Genomic DNA, 18,492 nt, shown 5'->3' with positions numbered 1-18,492 from the left:
CTGATATAGAGTAAAGTGGACTAATTCCATTAAAAATATTTGCATTTGTGTTCTTTCGCCTTGGTCCTTGTTTTGTTTATGCAGCTGTTGGTGGTTGATGGTAGGGTTGCGTTTGATAGGGAGCTCTAAATTGGGAGTAAAAGCGTTGATACTGTTGGAAGCGTTGGTATCCTCCTCTGAAGGTTGAGAAACCCCTTTCACGTGCTCCTCATAAGAGAATCTTTCTAAATTGGAGTATACCAAGAGATCTGGCCGTGTCGGTACCCGTTTTGATGGCCAACAAAGCATCATCTTAATGCTTTCCAAACAGTGTCTCTCCATCGTAGGTCATATCTAAAATCTTCTACTGAACTTCAGGCCCGAATGCGGTGGCTTTTAGCCAGACAGGTCGCCTTAAGACTGCTGGGCCAGCGAGATGGCGAAAACCAATGGAGGTTATGTCCACTATGCAGTCTATGATCTCAGCGAGTGTGCGCTCACCCTCCTGCAATATTTTCCTTGCCTCTGATTTTTTGATCCTCAGGTTATTAGGTGGATGAGATCACCAGTATCCGACCACATCTGCCTATCATAGAGGCCTAGGATAGCTACAGAGGTGGCCACACGAACGTCAATGGTAGACATGGTGGAGAACCTTTTACCTATATTGTCTAAACCAGTGGTTCCCAAACTGTGCTCCGTTGCTCCGTGGGGAGCCGTCAAACCTAGCCAGGGGAGCCGCACACCAAGCACTTTAATGCATTTAATGTTGAAGGGTCTGTGGGCTTCAGTTAAACTAGTTAGACTTAAACACATGATGTTGATGATTTGTAAGTGACATGCCTAAAGCTAAAAACTCATTAGATCCCCAAGTTCCAAAACTCCCAAATCACTAGAACCCCACGTTCCAACACTCCCAAAGTAAGCGGAAAACGCCTGATCAATTTTGTTAAACTCGTTTTGTTTTTTTCCAAATGCATTTTACACCAATTCATGTTATCAGGAAAGTACAGTGGTCTTGTCTATTAAACTCACTAAGTATAATTAAGTATTGACATTTGTACTTGAATCATAGGTACTTCCAGTACACATTTATTTCAGAACACATGCATTTCTAGACAGGCCTGCTCTCTCCTTGAGCACAGGGAAGTAAAACAGCACATACAGCATAATGCCAACATTTAGAAGCAAGCAAGATGGACTTTAAAAAAAAATAATTCTGAGGAAGTTATTTTACTTGCATTGATTTGGAGGCAATTTTAGGGAGACAGCAAAAATAAAGCTGTATGTGGTTTAAGAAATCGTGAGTCACCCTGCTGAGACAAGTGTGTTGGCACGTATGATACGAGTAGAAATGGAAGTGCATGCAAATATTCATCAAGCGCAGAAACACTTTGTCAATGGGGCCTACATGCACAGGGGTGCTATCTAGAACTGTAAGTGGGATAAAAAAGTTTGATAGGGTACTCTAAAAAAAGGCATGGGCAAAGAAGTGCAACTAGGAATATTTTATTAGCGCGCCACCTTAGTAATACAAAACACCTTATGTTATGTTATGTTATGTTACATCCACTTGTAGCGCGCACGGATACTCATATGAGTGTCCCGGCGCGAAGCCAAAGGGGTATAGGAAGAAGCTAACAAACAAAGAGATGGGTCTTAAGTTTCCTTTTAAACACAACAAGGTTCTGAATGGACCGCAAAGGAAGGGGGAGGGCATTCCAGGCTGCACTAGCCTTCACCACAAGGGAGCTACCACCCATCCTCTGAAGCTTAAAGCAAGGAACCCGAGCAAAATGCAGGGACATAGATTGGAGCGCATGCATCGGAAAGTAGAAGGAAAAGCGCCTCTGAAGATAGAGGGGGCCAAGGCCATTAAGAGCACGGTGGGCCAAAACTAAAGATTTGAACCTGACCCTGTCAGCAACAGGAAGCCAGTGAAGAGACCGTAGTTGAAGGGTCACACTGTTCCTCGCTGAAATACCCAATAGTAATCTAGCGGCCACATTCTGGATTACCTGAAGATTTTTAAGCAGCTAGCCAGGGGAGCCAGCGAAAAGAGCATTGGCGTAATCCAAGCGAGATAAAATCAGGGCAAAGGTAACAGTTTCTCAAGCCGCTTGAGGGAGAAGCGGAAAGAAGGTCCTCAAAGTCTTAAGAAGGCCAAAACAGGATCCTGCCAGTTTCTTAATACGAGTAGTAAAGGAAAGACTCTCGTCGAAACATACTCCCAGATTTTTAGCAGGCTGTCCCAATGCAAGGGGAAGCGGGGAGTCAGGAGGCCACAGCTGCTCGCGAAAGTCAACGGGAAACTTGCCATAAAGCAAGATCTCGGACTTTTGTTCGTTGCATTTTAACTGTGCATCCGCCAGCCATTTAAAGATGGAAACTAGACACTGTTGCGCCGCTGAGATAGACTCAGATGTTTTATCCCAGATAAACAACAGCTGCGTGTCGTCAGCATAGGCCATCCCCTTAGCCCCAAGCTCCTCTGCCAGATAGATCAGTGGCGTAACATAAATGTTAAAGAGGAGCGGGCTAAGGGAGGAACCCTGGGGAACTCCAGTGGTGACCAGCTGGGGGGCGAAAGAAAAAGGGGGGAGCCAGATCTGCTCAACCCGCTCCTCCAAAAACGACCTAAGCCAGCCCCAAGCCGCTACCGAAACCCCAATCTCAGCAAGTCGGGCCAAGAGGAGAGCATGGGGGACCGTGTCGAACGCGGCCGAGAGGTCCAGCAAAATTAATGCTGCCCTCCCGCCAGCGTCAAGACACTCCCGAATAGCCTCCACCACCTCGATTAAACCAGTCTCTGTGCTGTGGGAGGCTCGAAACCCTGATTGTGCAGGGTGCAGGAGATCCTCAGTCTCCACATATTCTGTGAGTTGATTATTAACAACCTTCTCACAGACCTTGGTAATGGCCGGAAGGAGGGAGATGGGACGGTAATTCCCTGGAATAAGGGGATACAGGGAAGATTTTTTGAGAAGAGGCAAGATCTTGGCCTGCTTCCACCCCTGAGGGACAATAGCTGTCTGAAGGGACATATTAACGATACAGTTCAAATCTGTATTCACACTCTCTGCCACTGCTGCCAGGAGCCTAGCCGGGCATGAATCTGAAGGCGAGCCAGACTTAAACCCCCTGAGGATTTTGAGAGATTCCAGGGGATCAACTGCTCTAAATGCTAGCAAAGAGCAGGTGGGGGCGGCAGATTGAACAGCCAAAGGTCCCACACAGCAGCCATTACCATAGGGAAATGTAGCCTGGATGGTCTGAATTTTTTCTCTGAAGCAGCAAGAAAGCGTGTTACACCAGGCGAGGGAAGATGGGATAACACTCGCTTGGGCCCGCGGTGACGTGAAATTCTGCACTATAGAAAAAATTTCTTTGGCATTGTTCCTGGCAGAATCAATGCGGGCCGCAAAGAATTGTCCTTTAGCCAAGGTGATGGCCTCATAATAGATTTTTTGCATAACTCGGAGTTTCTTCCCGGCTATGGGGCAGTAACCACCCTTACATATAGGATTATAATACCTTCATCTAAAATATTTTCAGGGAGAAAAATGCAAGTACTCCTGAGGCCGGGCTTACATCCAGCCCACCTGCCCAAAAAAATAACAGTGGGGAGCCACGGGCAATGGCCAATGGGTCAAGAGAGCCGTGGGCCGAAAAAGTTTGGGAACCACTGGTCTAAACGCTTGCCCTCCTTATCTGGTGGCATAGATTATCATGGTGGCAGGATTCTTGGAGCAGCGTTGCTCTGCCTGTGATATGACCAAATTGGTTTGAGAGAATCTGAGGCAGGAAGGAGAATCTTCAGGTGCCATATTTTTTGTTGTTCATACTAATCAGTACCACTGCTACCATGGCCAGGTTCTTCATTATTTTTACACTACCTTCCCATAAATAATCTATGATGGGGATGCCTCTGACCGATTTCCTTATCTGTGCCTTGAAATCGTATAAAAAGCAGTCGGACTGCTTGAATGAGACTGGGAGGTGAAACCTTGTCGCGGAGCGATCCACCATGTTGTGAAACCCTCCAATATCCTCCGGAGGAGAGTCTCAGAGTCTCCGGATGTGGTGGTGGAGGTGATGGAGTGGGAACTAGGTAATCATCCCATTCGTCCTGGGGAGGCTGAGGGTCTGGAATTTCGCCTTCCTCCTGATGATCGGTCATCTCTTGGCGGTGCCGCAATGTTTGAAGCAGATGTCATCCTGAGTGTGATCGGTGAAGGCTGGTGTCTTGGAGTTGCAAGGGAGGTTGCTATGAGGAGGTTCCAGAAAGCTTTTCAGATAGTCCTGCAACAAGGCCTACAAATTTCGAAAGAGTGATAGAGGTACTTGAACTCCCTTTTGTCTTGGCTGTGGTTCATAGTAATATTGGGTACCTTTTTTCTTGGCTGTGGTTCATAGTAATATTGGGGAGGTTGGTGGTAATGCTTAGGCTGGGAAGCATAAGAAAGCTGATAGTATTGTTCTTCCATGTCATCATCATCTTGATATTTAACCTGGAGCTCTGATGGGCTACGAGCTGGCACGAATGGGCCAGCATCATCTGAATCCCCCAAAAGATGACTTGGGGGAAGAGGAGAAACCTTGCTGTGGGAGGTCGCAATTAAGTTTTGACTAGTTTAGTAAATTTTATGCATTGTCTGCGGTGTCGACGAGATAGTCGTCGATGGAATGTCTATAAGCGTGAAGGCCACTTATTGACTTGGTTTTGTCACCGTCGATGCACTCTGTCAACAAGAACATTGAGGGTTTCGTTGGCGACGATGTGGTCATCGATAGAGTCTGCTACAATGATGAGATCCTCGTCTATCGGGTCAGGGTGTCGACTGATGACGTCAGCGTCATCTTTGCAGTCAACGGTCTGAACAAGATGACAATGACTGTTGTGGTTGCTGATGAAATCACTGACGACAGGGCCTTCGATAGCGCTGTGAGGTTGGTTTTTTGCCTTGATGTCCACAGTTCAGAATATGATTTGTGAGGGTGATCCGCAGCCCTTGTAGATGAAGTAGTGAGCTCAGATTAGGCTGCCTCTGAGGAGATTTGTTTATGTTTCTCCTTTTTCAGAGATTCTTTGTGGTGGGACGTTTTGAGGGCCTTTCTATATTCCTCAGAAGTCCCTTGTTCCTGGGGTCTGGGTCTTTTGCAAGACCTTGCAGAGGTTTACATGTCATCCTCAGAAGATGAAAAAGTTTGACTTTTTGCCTTCTGAAGCCACAGAAGCAGCCTTGCTTCTTTGTCCTTCAAGGTTTTAGAGGAAAAAGTACAACACATTTTACACTCCTTCACCTCATGTTGAGGGTAGAAGGAGTAGAGACAGTCCTTCTGTGGGTCATCTACATGTACCCTTTTCTTACTGCAGGTCTTGCATGGTTTGAAAAAGGACTCTTCTCCTGAATCAGACATTGTAGAGAAGCAGTAGTAGGTTTCCACGATCTAGATAGAGAAAACGGAGCACAGCTCAGGGAGACTGCCTGCACACACGACGTGCTGTGAAAATCTGAGGGAATCTGCCTCTCTGGGGAGAGTTCTAGAGGGTGCTATCGCCTGATTGGTTAAGGCTTTAAGTTTGGCCCTTTTTAAAGAAGGGCATAGATAGACTAGCTCAGTGGTTGTACATTTCCACCAGAGCCTATGAAAGTAATGCATACTGCTATACTATGGTACTGTGGGACTCCCACAACGACAATGGGGATTGATTGAAGCATGTGACTCTATGAAGATCCAATAGTGGATCATGTTTAGAGCTGCGTTTGCTCTGCTTCTGTGGTTATGGTCAACAGTCTGCACCTCATAATCACAGAATGCTGGGCAACAAATGAAGCAAAGAGAGAACTGTCATGACGCCACTTCTGCCAGTCAGACACTAAGGAATACTCACCACTGCCCAACTGGTTTCCATGAGCAATTAGATTTTGTGGCTTGCTTTGACGCATACTTCTTACTCCTACATTTATTCTGCCACCTGGAAAGCAGGAGAGAGCAGGCAGGTTTAAGGGCTTCAGTCGTCTGGGTCCTTTACTCACTGTTTAATTCTCATTTAAGTACAACAAAAGAATGCACACAACTGCGATAATTCAACTAGATCACAGTGTTACACAAGCAATGACTTGAAAATCTTACGGATTTGTGAAAATGCACATTAGTCGGATCGAACTATAAGCTTTGGAGATAGTTGCTAAAGTCTCAGATTAAGGGTCTGCAAAAGCACTGCAATCCTGGTTCCTTCAAGCCTTTACCAATTGCTCTCCTACACAATTACCCTCTATCTTTTTCACATACCATGTTATACCTATTCATGGTTTGCTCCAGTATTCTGTACCGATACGAAAAGCACTGCAATCCTAGTTCCTTCAAGCCTTTACCAATTTCTCTCCAGCACAATTGCCCTCTATCTTTTTCACATAACATGTTCTACCTATTCATAGTTTGCTCCAGTATTCTGTACCGATACTTACACATGAGTAGCAAGTGTTTTCGACATATATGCATCGTCTCCAAATACTGCATAATGTAAAGTTTTGAAAAGTCACTTTACCTTTCAAACACCTAAAATGTAACACCCTACCCTCACCTCCCTAAGACTAGGGTTTCTAACTGCAGGTGTGAATATTCTTTAAAGCTTGATCCATTTTCCACAAATTATGCTCCGCTTGCAAAAGTGTATATACTACACTGGGTTCTTTCACGAAAGCATATCTCTGCAGTGCAATTCCTCTAGGGTGACAGATTCCATGAATGAGGAACTGTATAAGTACCTGAAAGTCAACCTTGGAGAAGTTGGCTTATGCTTATGATTCTGAAAATATAGCCCGGTACAAATAGAACATAAAACAATTAATGAACAGCATGGCCTCTGCTCTCTCACAGGACTCTTTGGAAACTGGAATCCAAAGACCCCATGAGACAATCAAATCCCTTTTCAAATGTATTATTGTTTCAACAGTGACTAACAATACAACAAATGTGAAAAAATTCAAATAAGAGGCTTAACTCTTTCTTAGCAGTTTGAGAATCAGAGTAAAAATGTCAATTTGTGCAGCTGTAATTGCAAAAATGAAGGGCTAGGGGTAGGAAAAGGTCTTCCGGGGTTTATCAGCTGCAGTTTCATTCATAGTTAGGATTAAAGAAAAGTTGTCTTATAGTATAACCAATCACAAAAACAGTGGAGACCAAGCAGAGCAGGATCAGCACATTATTTAATAAGAGCAGCAGGAAAATGTTAGTTGTGCTTCACTAATGCCACCTCTTTTCAAACCAACCTCACTCTGACATGGCCAGGTGTACAACAGATGATCAGGCTAACAACATTTAAAATGAGACCAGCTTTCCAGCAATGTACCCCACCACTAACTACAATTGCAGCGAACAAAATATATGTCTTCCTTACCCTTTCTTAACTTGCCACCTACGCTAAGATCTTACTAATATTACACTTGTACAGCAACTGTTTCATTACTTAAGTATTGGATCAAAATAAAGACATCGCAATATCAATACACTATCGGCAGTGTCACAGGATTCCTTCTAGTGGGACCGGCCCTTACCTTTCTTTGGTGGGGATCGCATTCGAGGGAAAAGAACCCCTTTTCTGGTGTGCTGCGCATTTACTTCATCTTCGGAAAAATTATCTGAAAATTGATCTGAAACAGGAAAAACGCAGGTTGGGGATGGGGCATTTACAGAAAGTGAATATTGCAGTGGCCTAAAGAACATTGTTCTCTGTCCACTTGAGAATACCTACTAAGCAATGCTCTTTTTCCAAGGTGACAGACACCTGACTGTAAGGAGTGTTCTGCAGTTGTTCAGATAGAAAATCTGAAGTGGCTTATCAGGACATCAAAAGTGAAAGCGTAGCAGGATTATGCAAATATTACTCTGCATGTTCGAATTTTTGCTGGAATAACCTATGGCAGTTACTTGGCGTTAAAGCTATCCAGGACCTAGGCTGAGCAGTGGTCAAGAAAGGACTGCTTGCACAAGTACAATCTTAACATAATGTGACTATTCAGTTTATCAACTAGTGAAAGCTGAAATTCGGATTCTGCTAGATAAGAAGAATGTACCTCATAAACCAATGAGGAGATATAAACAGGTCAGCATCTCACTCCTGTTCCTGTATGCCTCTTAGGATTACATCTCCGAAGCAACTAACCTCTCTGCTCCCATAGAAATCATATGAGAAAGGGTATGTACATATTTGCTATTTATTGCGGTAATCCACAGTGCGCAATACCACACCTCTTGGACTACTAAGAAATGTGTCTTGAGGACTTCCTGAGCACATACTGTATTAGCACCAATAAAGACAGCATCAGAATTGATGCAATGGATGTGACACACTAGCAAATAGTTCTTATGAGCCTTTTTACGTTCCAATAACCTGTTATTGACTTTTACCAAGAGACGTGCACCACACAATACCCTTTTCCCCTTTTAGTCCCACCCATCCCAACCAGAGAATCGGCACTGTGCCCTCATATGAACAAGGACTTCGCATAAAACTGCAAAACACAGATAGAAATTACATGATAAGTGCTGGGCTCGCCGTGTCATTGACCAAGTTAAGTCTCTGAACGGTCTTGTGAAGACATGCAACAAGAGATTAAATGTTAGTAATACTAGAGGCACTAATAAACTGACCCTTTAGTGGTTACCCAATGTATCTACAACATCCATCTCAATAGAACACAAGCTAGAACAGGAGTTAACCTATTCACGGTTATCTGTTGATGTCATCCACAACTCTGCCCCATATGTCACCTTTCTACAATATGTGTATAGTTGAATCTTCAGTTTTTAACCAAAGACCCTATAACATGCATTTGGGCCGGTAAATCAATTGCATGGAGATACAAGGATGTCCAGTGCTAACCTACTACATAATAGGTGTATTTGTAAAGCGCAAGTTCACCACTACGGGTATCTTGGCGCTGAAATAACCGATGTATATTGTTACCCAACTCATTGGTACTCATTGCATGGAGGCACAATGATGTACAGTGCCCTCAGAGTAGGTATTTTAAGACTTGTTTCTATGCCCTGCACACAAAGGGCCCTGATGCGAATATTAAGCATATTTACCCTCAACCCACTGATCATCAGATAGGGCCATGCCCAGTTTTCTCTTACCCAAGTCTTGGAATAAGTACCATTTCAACCACCTGGCTGCCAATAATATTTCATAGAGTCAGGATAGATACGTCAAACGTCTGAGACTCTTTCTCAAATTGTCAGAGTCCCTCAAATGGTGTTCGCTCTTATTGTTCGCTGCCTGATTAGTCTGATCTGGGTATAAACAAATCCTTCAGCTCATATCACAATCCAGTCATGTCTCTTCAAGTTGGTTAATGGGGATCTTCGAGAAACTCATCACTACTCCTCTTAATCCAGCACAAGAATGGTATGAAAGAGGTATAAAAGGAGACAGAGCACAAGACAAATCTAATTTAATATTTATGAAATTCCAGACTGCCAATGTAGATCACGTAACTAGAAAAATGTAGAATTATTTAGCTCTGATGCTTCTCCTACCCCTGGAACACTACAAAGCACTACTGGTGCTCAATACGTGGCCTAGATTATAGCAAAATTCAAAATTGAGCTGCTTGATAATAGACTTTCAAGTTGGGAATATCCAAGCATCCTTCTCAATCACGCCTGACCACCTGCTTCAAGGCTACACAATCTTTTACTATAAAATCGCAACAGATCCAATGGACATAGTATATTGTGGCCTGACGAAAAGGGACATGGAGGGCTTTGAAAAAGAATAGCTGTTTGGATCGACTATCATATTGCTAGTGGCTATTCTTCCCACTCAAAGGATAGAGATAGGATGCCACCATTGGTGAGACCCACTGACATCTATGGTTAGAGGAGGAGAGTTGTCCCTAACCATGTAGTTTATGTAGTTTCATTTAGGCATAGATGGATACCAATGACTGAGGATGATGCCCACAAGAAGGGGCAGGTCTCCAAAACCTAAGCATGTTGGCAAGGTATTGTGCGACTTACTGCATCGGGCTTGTGTCGATTTAAAGCCTGAAGTGTCACAGAAAGACCAACATTTTCTACATAGTCACCCCTTATTTTAATACATTATGCTGGACTCTATAATTTTGATGTCTTCAGAACTCTATGCACTTTAACCCTGCTAACCAGTGGAAAAGTGCCTGTGGTTCCCCTTTAAACATGGTCAAATTGCATATTCATAATTGTTATATTGAATTTGTCTGCAGTGCATAGTACATGTACCTGGGGCCTGGATGTTAAATGGTACTAGGGGCTTTCACCATCTACTGTGCCGTCCATTACAGTGGCAGTGCAGAGAGGGCTTCAAGGCCTAACAGGTGTAACTTGACTGCAGTAGTGTAAAAAACTGCAATTTGACCTGCCAAAATCGACAGGTAAAAATCTCCCTTTTCAATATTTAGCCAGTCACCACTATGGAGGTATTGTAGCCCACATGGCAGAGTGTATGGTATTTCAAAAGTAGGACATGAAGAAATATAATGTTAACATGCTTTTACAGTGACTAGCACATAACAGCTATTTTTCACTGTGGCAGGCCTAGCTGTCCTATGTAGCAAACCAGAGCACAGATTAAAATACTGTATATTAGGAATGGGGCTAGTTAGAACAATACATTAAAGTACTATTTTACATGGCTATAAAAAAAAAAATAATTCAATGTTGAAGTTAGATTTTTAATAAATAGTAAAGAAAGTAACTTTTAAAAAGCTAAATTTTCCCTCCCTGAAATGTCTCATCATGACCAAACAATAGGCTAACCTTACACACACAATCTCTCACACACACACAGGGTGGGAGATATAGTATAACTTTTTGATACTACAGTGTCAAATACTGCTCGAGTGTCAAAACTTGCTTGACCAGTGTGGCGCCACACCCCAATATTCTACTGCAACCCAATATTTTAGGTCACCCCAAAATTTCCAGAAATTACGCTCCAGCACCCTCGATCTTGTGACAAGAGTACCTACACTCCTTAGCACCAAGCCAAACAAAATTAGCAAAGTAATAAGTAACTGGATACACTAAATAACCAAGTTGAATTTCAGGGGGAAAGTAAAACGGTTTTATTAGGCATTTCTGAGTCAATGCTGAATACGCCATAAAGGTTCAGATACAGAGTGCATAGTCAGAAAGAACAATAGTTACTTACCTGTAATCTGTGGTTCTCCAGTATTGGTGTCTTTCATAGATTCACATGCCTGAATCATTCCCCATCGTCGGAGTGGGAGTCCCACGGTACATAAAAAAGCAATAATTTGTATATAATAAAACCAAAACCCTTGGTAATACCAACCAGGAAGTAAAGTAGCCATAAGCTACAATGGAAAAAACTTCCACACTCATGACTATCCTAGTGATTTTGTATAGACCAAACTACAGCCAATCAGGCGCCAGCACCCACTAGAATGCCCTTCCCAGAGACTCATGCTCTCAGATTTTCTCGCACAGGAGTGAAAGTAATAATATCGCCTGAGGAGCCTCTGAGGGGAAGTGGGCAGGTGCATGTGAATCTATGAAAGACACCAATACTGGAGAACCACAGATTACAGGTAAGTAACTATTGTTCTTCTCCAGTATTGGGGTGTCTTTCATAGATTCACATGCCTGAATCAGAGTAAATAGCAGTACACACCATCCTGCTCAGAGACGCTTTTTTGCATTCCTATGCATATGTACATTTCGCAAACAATATTACATGAAAGATAAGCGTCTATAAGAGCAAGGAGGGAGAACAGAGGCTCACCTTATTTAAAAAGATTCCGAAGCACTGCTCGTCCCACTGAAGAATCTGCATCGCTGGCAGCATCCGAGCAATAGTGCTTGGTGAAGTCATGCGTGCTGGACCAGGTTGCCGCTCTGCAGATATGATGAAGAGGCACTCCAGCGAAGAGGGCTGTTGAGGAGGAGACCGCTCTCGTAGAATGCTCTCTTGGCAATGACTGCAATGGTCTTCCTGCTTGTTGGTGACAGAGACTAATTGCTGAGGACACACAACGGGCTATCGTCTGCTTAGATACAGCGTATCCTTGACGCATCCTTCCGTATGCTACAAAGAGCTGATCTGTTTTACGCAATGTAGCAGTTCGTTGGAGATAAAATTTAAGACATCTCCTGATGTCCAGGAAATGCAAGGCCTTCTCCGCTCTCGTTTGTGGATTAGGAAAGAATGTCTTTAAAAGGACCGGCTCATTAAGGTGAAAGTCGGATGGAACTTTAGGCATGTAGCTTGGATTGGTATGTAGCACCAGCGAATTTGAAGTGAACTGTAAAAACTGAGCTTTGATAGTGAATGCTTGAATTTCACTGACTCTACGTGCCGATGTCAGCGCTAGAAGGAGAGAAACCTTCCAGGAAAGGAATTTGAGATCCACTTTATGAATAGGCTCAAAGGGGTGACGCATGAGCTGAGAGAGTACCACATTCAAGTACCAGGAAGGAGGTGGACGCCGAAAAGGCGGGAACATTCGAAAAAGGCCTTTGAAGAATTGCTGCATTATTCTAGTGCAATACAAAGAATTAGAGCCATCTTGACGGAATGTGGAAATGGCTGCTAAAACACTTTCAGTGTGGAATGAGACAAGCCAGACTTAGCCAATTGAAGAAAGAACGATAAGATTTGTTCTAGTTTCGCATGGAGTGGATGTAAGTTGGCCGCGAGACACCAGGCAAGTTCAAGTTCAAGTTCAGAAATTTGTTTATACGGTTGATAATCGCTGATTACCTTGTGATGAATGGTACGAGCGCTGCTGAGAATATCCTCCTCTATTTGAATAGGACCCACGTCCTTTGGCGCCATGAAAAAAGACGATTTGCGAAATTGCAGGTTTCCCAGCGACCTTGCGGTGTCTGTATCTTTCTTTATGGCCTGCAAGGCCTTGTCAATGTGCTGGCCAAATAGATATTCTCCATCGTAAGGCATATCTATTATCTTTGCCTGGACTTCTTGCCGGAAGGAGGTTGACTTCAGCCAACCTGGTCTCCTTAAGACTGCCGCGCCCGCCAACTGTCGGAAGCCTGTGGTTGCCACATCCACAGCTGCATCAATCATCTCTGCAGAAACGCACTCCCCTTCATGTAACACCTTCTTTGCTTAGGACCGCTCCGGTTCCGGAAGCTTTTCGAGATATGGAGATATGCCTGACCACATCTTTCTATCATATCTCCCTAGTATTGCTAGGGAATTTGCTGCTTGGATAGTAGTCGCAGCTATTGTTGATACCTTTTTCTCGATGGAGTCGAGATGTCTTCCATCTCTGTCAGGTGGGGCGGTCACTTGAGAGGACGGGTTTCTGGCTTTATTCTGTGCCGCTTGAGTGACAACGGACTCTGTCTTAGCTTGTCCGATAAGGCATGCAGGTGATGTAATGGGCGCCTTGTACTTTTTGTCAATTCGTGGTAAGACTGCTGGTAAAGAATTTGGAGTGGACATGAACTTCAGGCCCTCCTTCCAAATGGAATCTATTATCAGGATTGTCCTCACTTGCTTGTGTGGTTGATCTTTAAAGTCATAAAAAACAATCCTGCTGTTTAGCTTCCATAGAAATCTGAAACCTTTTTGTTGCTCTTTCCATTACTAGATGGAATCCTCCAATATCAACAGGTGGAGAGTCCGCCGTATGAGGAGCAGTAGTTGATGGGGTCTGCGTCTGATAATTATCCCACTCCGACATTACTGATTGGTCGTCCACCTCTCCTTCCTCTCTGTCGTCAACAGTGGTGTCACACGTATGGTGGGATTGTGCTGGAGAAGGTGGATTAGAAGATTGTACCTCAGGTACTGGTGTCAAAGGAGACCGTCTTGGGACTCTCAAGGCTGAGGCAGGTGCTTGAGTCATGGTTGTCGCCGGAAGCGAGTCTGCCGACTCAGACGGAGGGAACCGGAGGTAATAGTCATTTAACATGTATTGTAAATTTGTAAGAAGGTCTAATGGCATCTGTGCTGTTGGTACTGCGCAGGGCTTGAGCAACTGGTGCAGGAAAAAACTCTTCCTCTTCGTGATCATCCTCCTAAGTCTTTATTAATAGTTCTGACGGACTTCCAGCCGCTCGGAAACTGTTGTCCTCATCAGATTGCTCCTGATTGTCATCTTCCTCTGAATCCAGAAGCTGTTCAGGCAACTTTAGGTGTGAGTGAAAGAGGCGGTAGAGTAGAGCCTCTTCTTTGTAATAATGAAGCCCTTGTCGACGGTGAAATAAAAGAGGCAGCAGGCGGAGCAGCGGACCAAACCTGCAGATCCGTACATGATGACAGAAGAGGCTTCGACGGTATCGTGGACGGAGATATTGCATGCTTCGTCGACGGGGCTTTCAATGTTGACGATGTTGTCAACGACCAGGTTAGCTTCGTCAACGAAGCCTTCGACGACTATGTTGACTTAGTCGACGACGAAGCTGTCGACGGTGGTACAACTTTCGTCGACGAGGAACTTGATGACGACGGTGGAATCTTTGTGACGACGATGGACTTCTCGTCGACGGCAAAGCTGCTTTCGTCGACGAGGGACCCGTCGACGGGATGACTTTCGTCGACGGGCTAATCTTCGTCGACGATATCTTCAACTTCGACGACGAAGGTTGAATCTTCGTCGACGAGATGGGTCTCACTGAAACCAAGACCATCGTCGACGGTGAAGAAGCAGACGACATCACCATCTGAGGCTTTGGCGAAGAGAAAGTAACAGTCGATGTGGAGGAAATACTGCAGACGGGACTCGTCGACGGAGCAGCCGTCGACAATGAGGTAGTCGGCGAGGTCTTTTTCTGTGGTAATTTTTTGTCTGACAGTCTTTTAGATGGCAAAGACTTAGCAGACTTTCACGGGGGCGTTTTAGGTCCGGATTTAGAAGGCGGAGAAGCCTTTTTTGCGGTAAAAGAGGAAGGCAAGCTAGAATCCTTAGCTTTTCTCAACACCTTAGCCCCAGGAGAAGATTCCTCTTCCTCAATCTTTCTGGAAGTTATAGAAGACCCCGAAGCCAAACTTACTACCTCAGATAGAGGATCATCCTGGTCCTTAATCTTCTGCAACCATAGTAGAAAACGACCTTCTCTGTCTCTGAGGGTCTGCTGAGGAAAGGTCCTGCAGATCTTACAATCCTTTACCTCATGGTCTGGATATAGTCAATAAATGCACTTTTTGTGGGGATCTTCTTTAAAAAGCCTTATCTTCCCACAAGACTCACATGGTCTGAAGAGAGATTTTGAAGAAGACATTCCAAAAATAGGAGAAAAACCAGTCAGATTGAGAAGTACTGAGCAGAGCTCAGGGAGACTCCCTTTCACACGACGTGCGGTAGAAAATCTGAGAGCCTGAGTCTCTGGGGAGAGCATTCTAGTGGGTGCTGGCGCCTAATTGGCTGTAGTTTGGTCTCTACAAAATGACTAGGATAGACATGAGTGTGGAAGTTTTTTCCATTGTAACTTAGGGCTACTTTACTTCCTGGTTGGTATTGTCAGCACTGTCGTGTACGCTCATTTGAAGTAAAAGTGTAGTCCTTCTATTGTTTTGTGAAATGTCCCGGTTTTTGGCTTTAAAATTCTGTTCAACCTACTACATGGGCATTCCCATACTACAATTAATAAAAGTGAGTGTATTTAGTGCGGGTACCCCGTGAGAGCTGCTGGTTTCAGCCAAAGCAGAAACAGCCCAATACGAGTGATATAAAGTGATTTATGGTTGAAAGGCGGAGCTGCACAGTTGGAACACAACGCTGACCTGCCTTGCAGGCTGCACGCTCCTCGGGGGTTCCCCCTAATCAGGTCAAATGTATTTGTAAACCAGCGAAGCAGACGGTTTAAGTGCCTTTAGGGCTCCCTCACCAAATGTTGCGGCTGGGGGGGAAGGTGGGGCTAGTTTTGCACCACTGTGAGTTAATGCTCCTACTTCACGTGCCCATCAGCAGCACATTCTCTTCAGATTTGAGTAGCTGCAACCCCCTACCTTCACCCCAGAGTCCGTCCCCCTGTGTGAGGAAGATTAGCCAGGGGATCCGTGAAGGGGACACCGTTTGTCATTTTCACTTGTCACTGTAATGCAACATTAGTATCAGGATCCGAGAAAACTCTCTCTTTTTGGTCAGCACAGGAACAGAGATGCCTATTCCCCAAACCACCACGAACAACAACCCAGAGCTCGATATGAACGAGTCTCTCAATTGTTATCCTAGTGGGGAGGTGGATTGGATAAAATAACAAATTGAGAGAGAGAGATGAAGAGACTGTCCTGGCTGGCTCCTTTTGACCTGTCCGACCCGCAGACCTTAGTTATGGCTGGAACCTGTAGGGAAAGGAAATGTTAATACCTGTTTTCCTACTCTACTTTACTAAGCTCAATTTCCTATCTCTAAACCTACCAGTGTGCTCCCAAGATCGTGCCTCTTCTGTGCTGCTTGTAGGTGTGATAACTATTCTGTTCCTCTATTCTCTTCAGGAACTCTGTAGTCTGTTATCTTCCTAACGCTCTCCCTTCGTGGTATGTGCTCTCCTGTGTGTTTAATCATAGAAAGATATATTAGCTGTTCACTTCTCTACTCTGACTCTCTATTATGTTAAACCCGTGTTCTCTATACTTACTTATACTATTTGTGTTTACGTGTTTTCCTTTTCCTTTATTCTTTGAACTAACTTTAATCTTTCTTTTTCTTGTAGGTCGCAAGGAAATCTAGTTGGTTTGAGGTAAGTACGATTTAAACTCTCCTTATGTTTGATACAAGTCTTTAGTTAATTGCAAACTCTGTACGAATTTCTTGTGTCACTTATCTCAGTCTTTTCGTGTTTCTTCTCCTCAGGTACACGACGAGCTGGCTGAATCCTACACTCGAGGCGGAACTTTGAACTCCAACGACGTCTTCAAGTACAGCCTCGAAGTCGAACGAAATTGCTCTCTGAAGATAGTAAGCTATGACAAACTAGTCTTCTGACTAGAAACTCAGGTTTTCTAGTACTTAAACATTACGACTCTCCTCACTCGAAACCACGTCTGCTCCGACCAAGAAACTCGGTGAAGTGCGCAGATGATAATCAGCGCACGCTTCACCTGGACTGTAGCGGGCAACTAGATGGAAGACTAGACCGCTGGGCTGAACGCGCTTCCGGCCGCCATCTTAGAGTGCCGAATTCGCCTCAGCCTTGACCAAGAACCCTGCGCTAACGTAATTCTCTTCTTCCACGACCTGGCGTGCATCACAGTTGACACTTGAGGTGTGAGGGCCCCGACAGTACCCCCCAACAAGGCAGGTTCTTCCCGTCTTGGTTTTGTAGGGAATCGCTGATAGAACATCTTTATCAATCTAGGTGCATGAACATGGTCCTCTCTTTCCCAAGATCGTTCCTCTGGACCATATCCTTTCCAGTCCACTAAGAAATACAATTGTCCCTTGGACCATTTTGAATCTAGGATTTCCTTCACCTCGAATTCAAGCCCAGTTTCCAACCGCACTGGTTTAGGAGGTAGTGTTTTTCGCAGATTAGTTGGAGCCTTCTTTAGCACGGAGACATGGAAGACTGGGTGGATCTTCAATTTGGCTGGGAGTGAGAGTCGATAAGTTACTTGATTCAACCTTTCCTCTACTGGATATGGACCAATAAATCTCGGTTGAAATTTTCGATTGCCTTTTAACCTAAGATTCTTAGTGTTTAAAAAGACTTGATTCCCCAATCTCTAATGGGGGACCCTCGCGCCTTTTCCTGTCTGCGTAGCTCTTATATTTCTTTTTAGCCAGATCTAGATTTTCTCTCGCGCTAAGATGTACCTGTTCTAGGTGGGACACTATTTCTGCAACTGCTGGGACGGTTATTTCTGTTTGTCTGATGGTGGAGTTTGGATGTCTACCATAATTCATGTAAAATGGGGAATAACCAGTGGACGCATTCTGAGCATTATTATGAGCAAATTCTGCTGCCCACAGATAATCCGACCAATTTCCACCTTGTTTCAAAAGGAATAGTCTCAAGTATTGTTCTAGCTCTTGGTTCAACCTCTCAGTTTGACCATCGGTTTCTGGGTGGTAACTTGTAGAGTACCTCACTTCAGTTCCCAATCCTTCCATAAAAGATTTCCAGAACCGGGAAATGAATTGAGGCCCTCTGTCAGAGATTATAATTTTGGGAATTCCATGTATCTTGACGATTTCAGTACTGAAAGGAGTTGCTAGCTGTTTGGCACTTGGAACCCCTTTTAAGGCAGTGAAATGAGTCATTTTGGTAAATGAGTCAACTACTACCAGTATTGTGTTGTAGCCTTGACTAAGGGGTAAATCTGTGATGAGATCTAAGGTAACGGTGTACCAGGGATAAGGTGGGGTGGGCAAAGGTTGAAGCAGTCACTTAGGGGCCAGTCATTCAGATTTTCCCAGAGCACAAACCTCACACGTTTTAACATATTCTTCAATGTTCTTAGACATTTCTGGCCACCAGTAATGTCTTTTTATTAACTCCTTTGTTTTCGCTTCTCCCTTGTGACCA

At 44.3% G+C, this 18,492-nt stretch overlaps 1 protein-coding gene across 9 annotated transcripts in view; it reads right to left on the bottom strand.

Annotated features, from left to right (window-relative positions):
- The window catches only part of LOC144755580 (zinc finger CCCH domain-containing protein 11A-like), a 525,975-nt gene that overhangs the window by 350,176 nt on the left and 157,307 nt on the right, over positions 1-18,492 (bottom strand). For 5 of the 9 annotated variants that reach the window (XM_078644672.1, XM_078644675.1, XM_078644677.1 and 2 more), the window contains exons 8-9: positions 7,542-7,637; positions 5,876-5,959 (exon numbers count right to left, since the gene is read on the bottom strand). The exons of 1 other annotated variant lie outside the window; for it this stretch is intronic. In XM_078644672.1, coding sequence (XP_078500798.1) covers positions 5,876-5,959; positions 7,542-7,637 — 180 coding nt within the window. The remainder of the gene's footprint in view (positions 1-5,875; positions 5,960-7,541; positions 7,638-18,492) is intronic. 3 more of the 9 variants (XM_078644678.1, XM_078644680.1, XM_078644679.1) reach the window with 1 other exon arrangement.

The sequence above is a fragment of the Lissotriton helveticus genome, chromosome 5_1 (genome assembly GCF_964261635.1).
Source record: "Lissotriton helveticus chromosome 5_1, aLisHel1.1, whole genome shotgun sequence".
In the NCBI taxonomy this organism is placed as follows: domain Eukaryota; kingdom Metazoa; phylum Chordata; class Amphibia; order Caudata; family Salamandridae; genus Lissotriton; species Lissotriton helveticus.
This window is presented reverse-complemented; position numbering and strand designations above follow the sequence as displayed.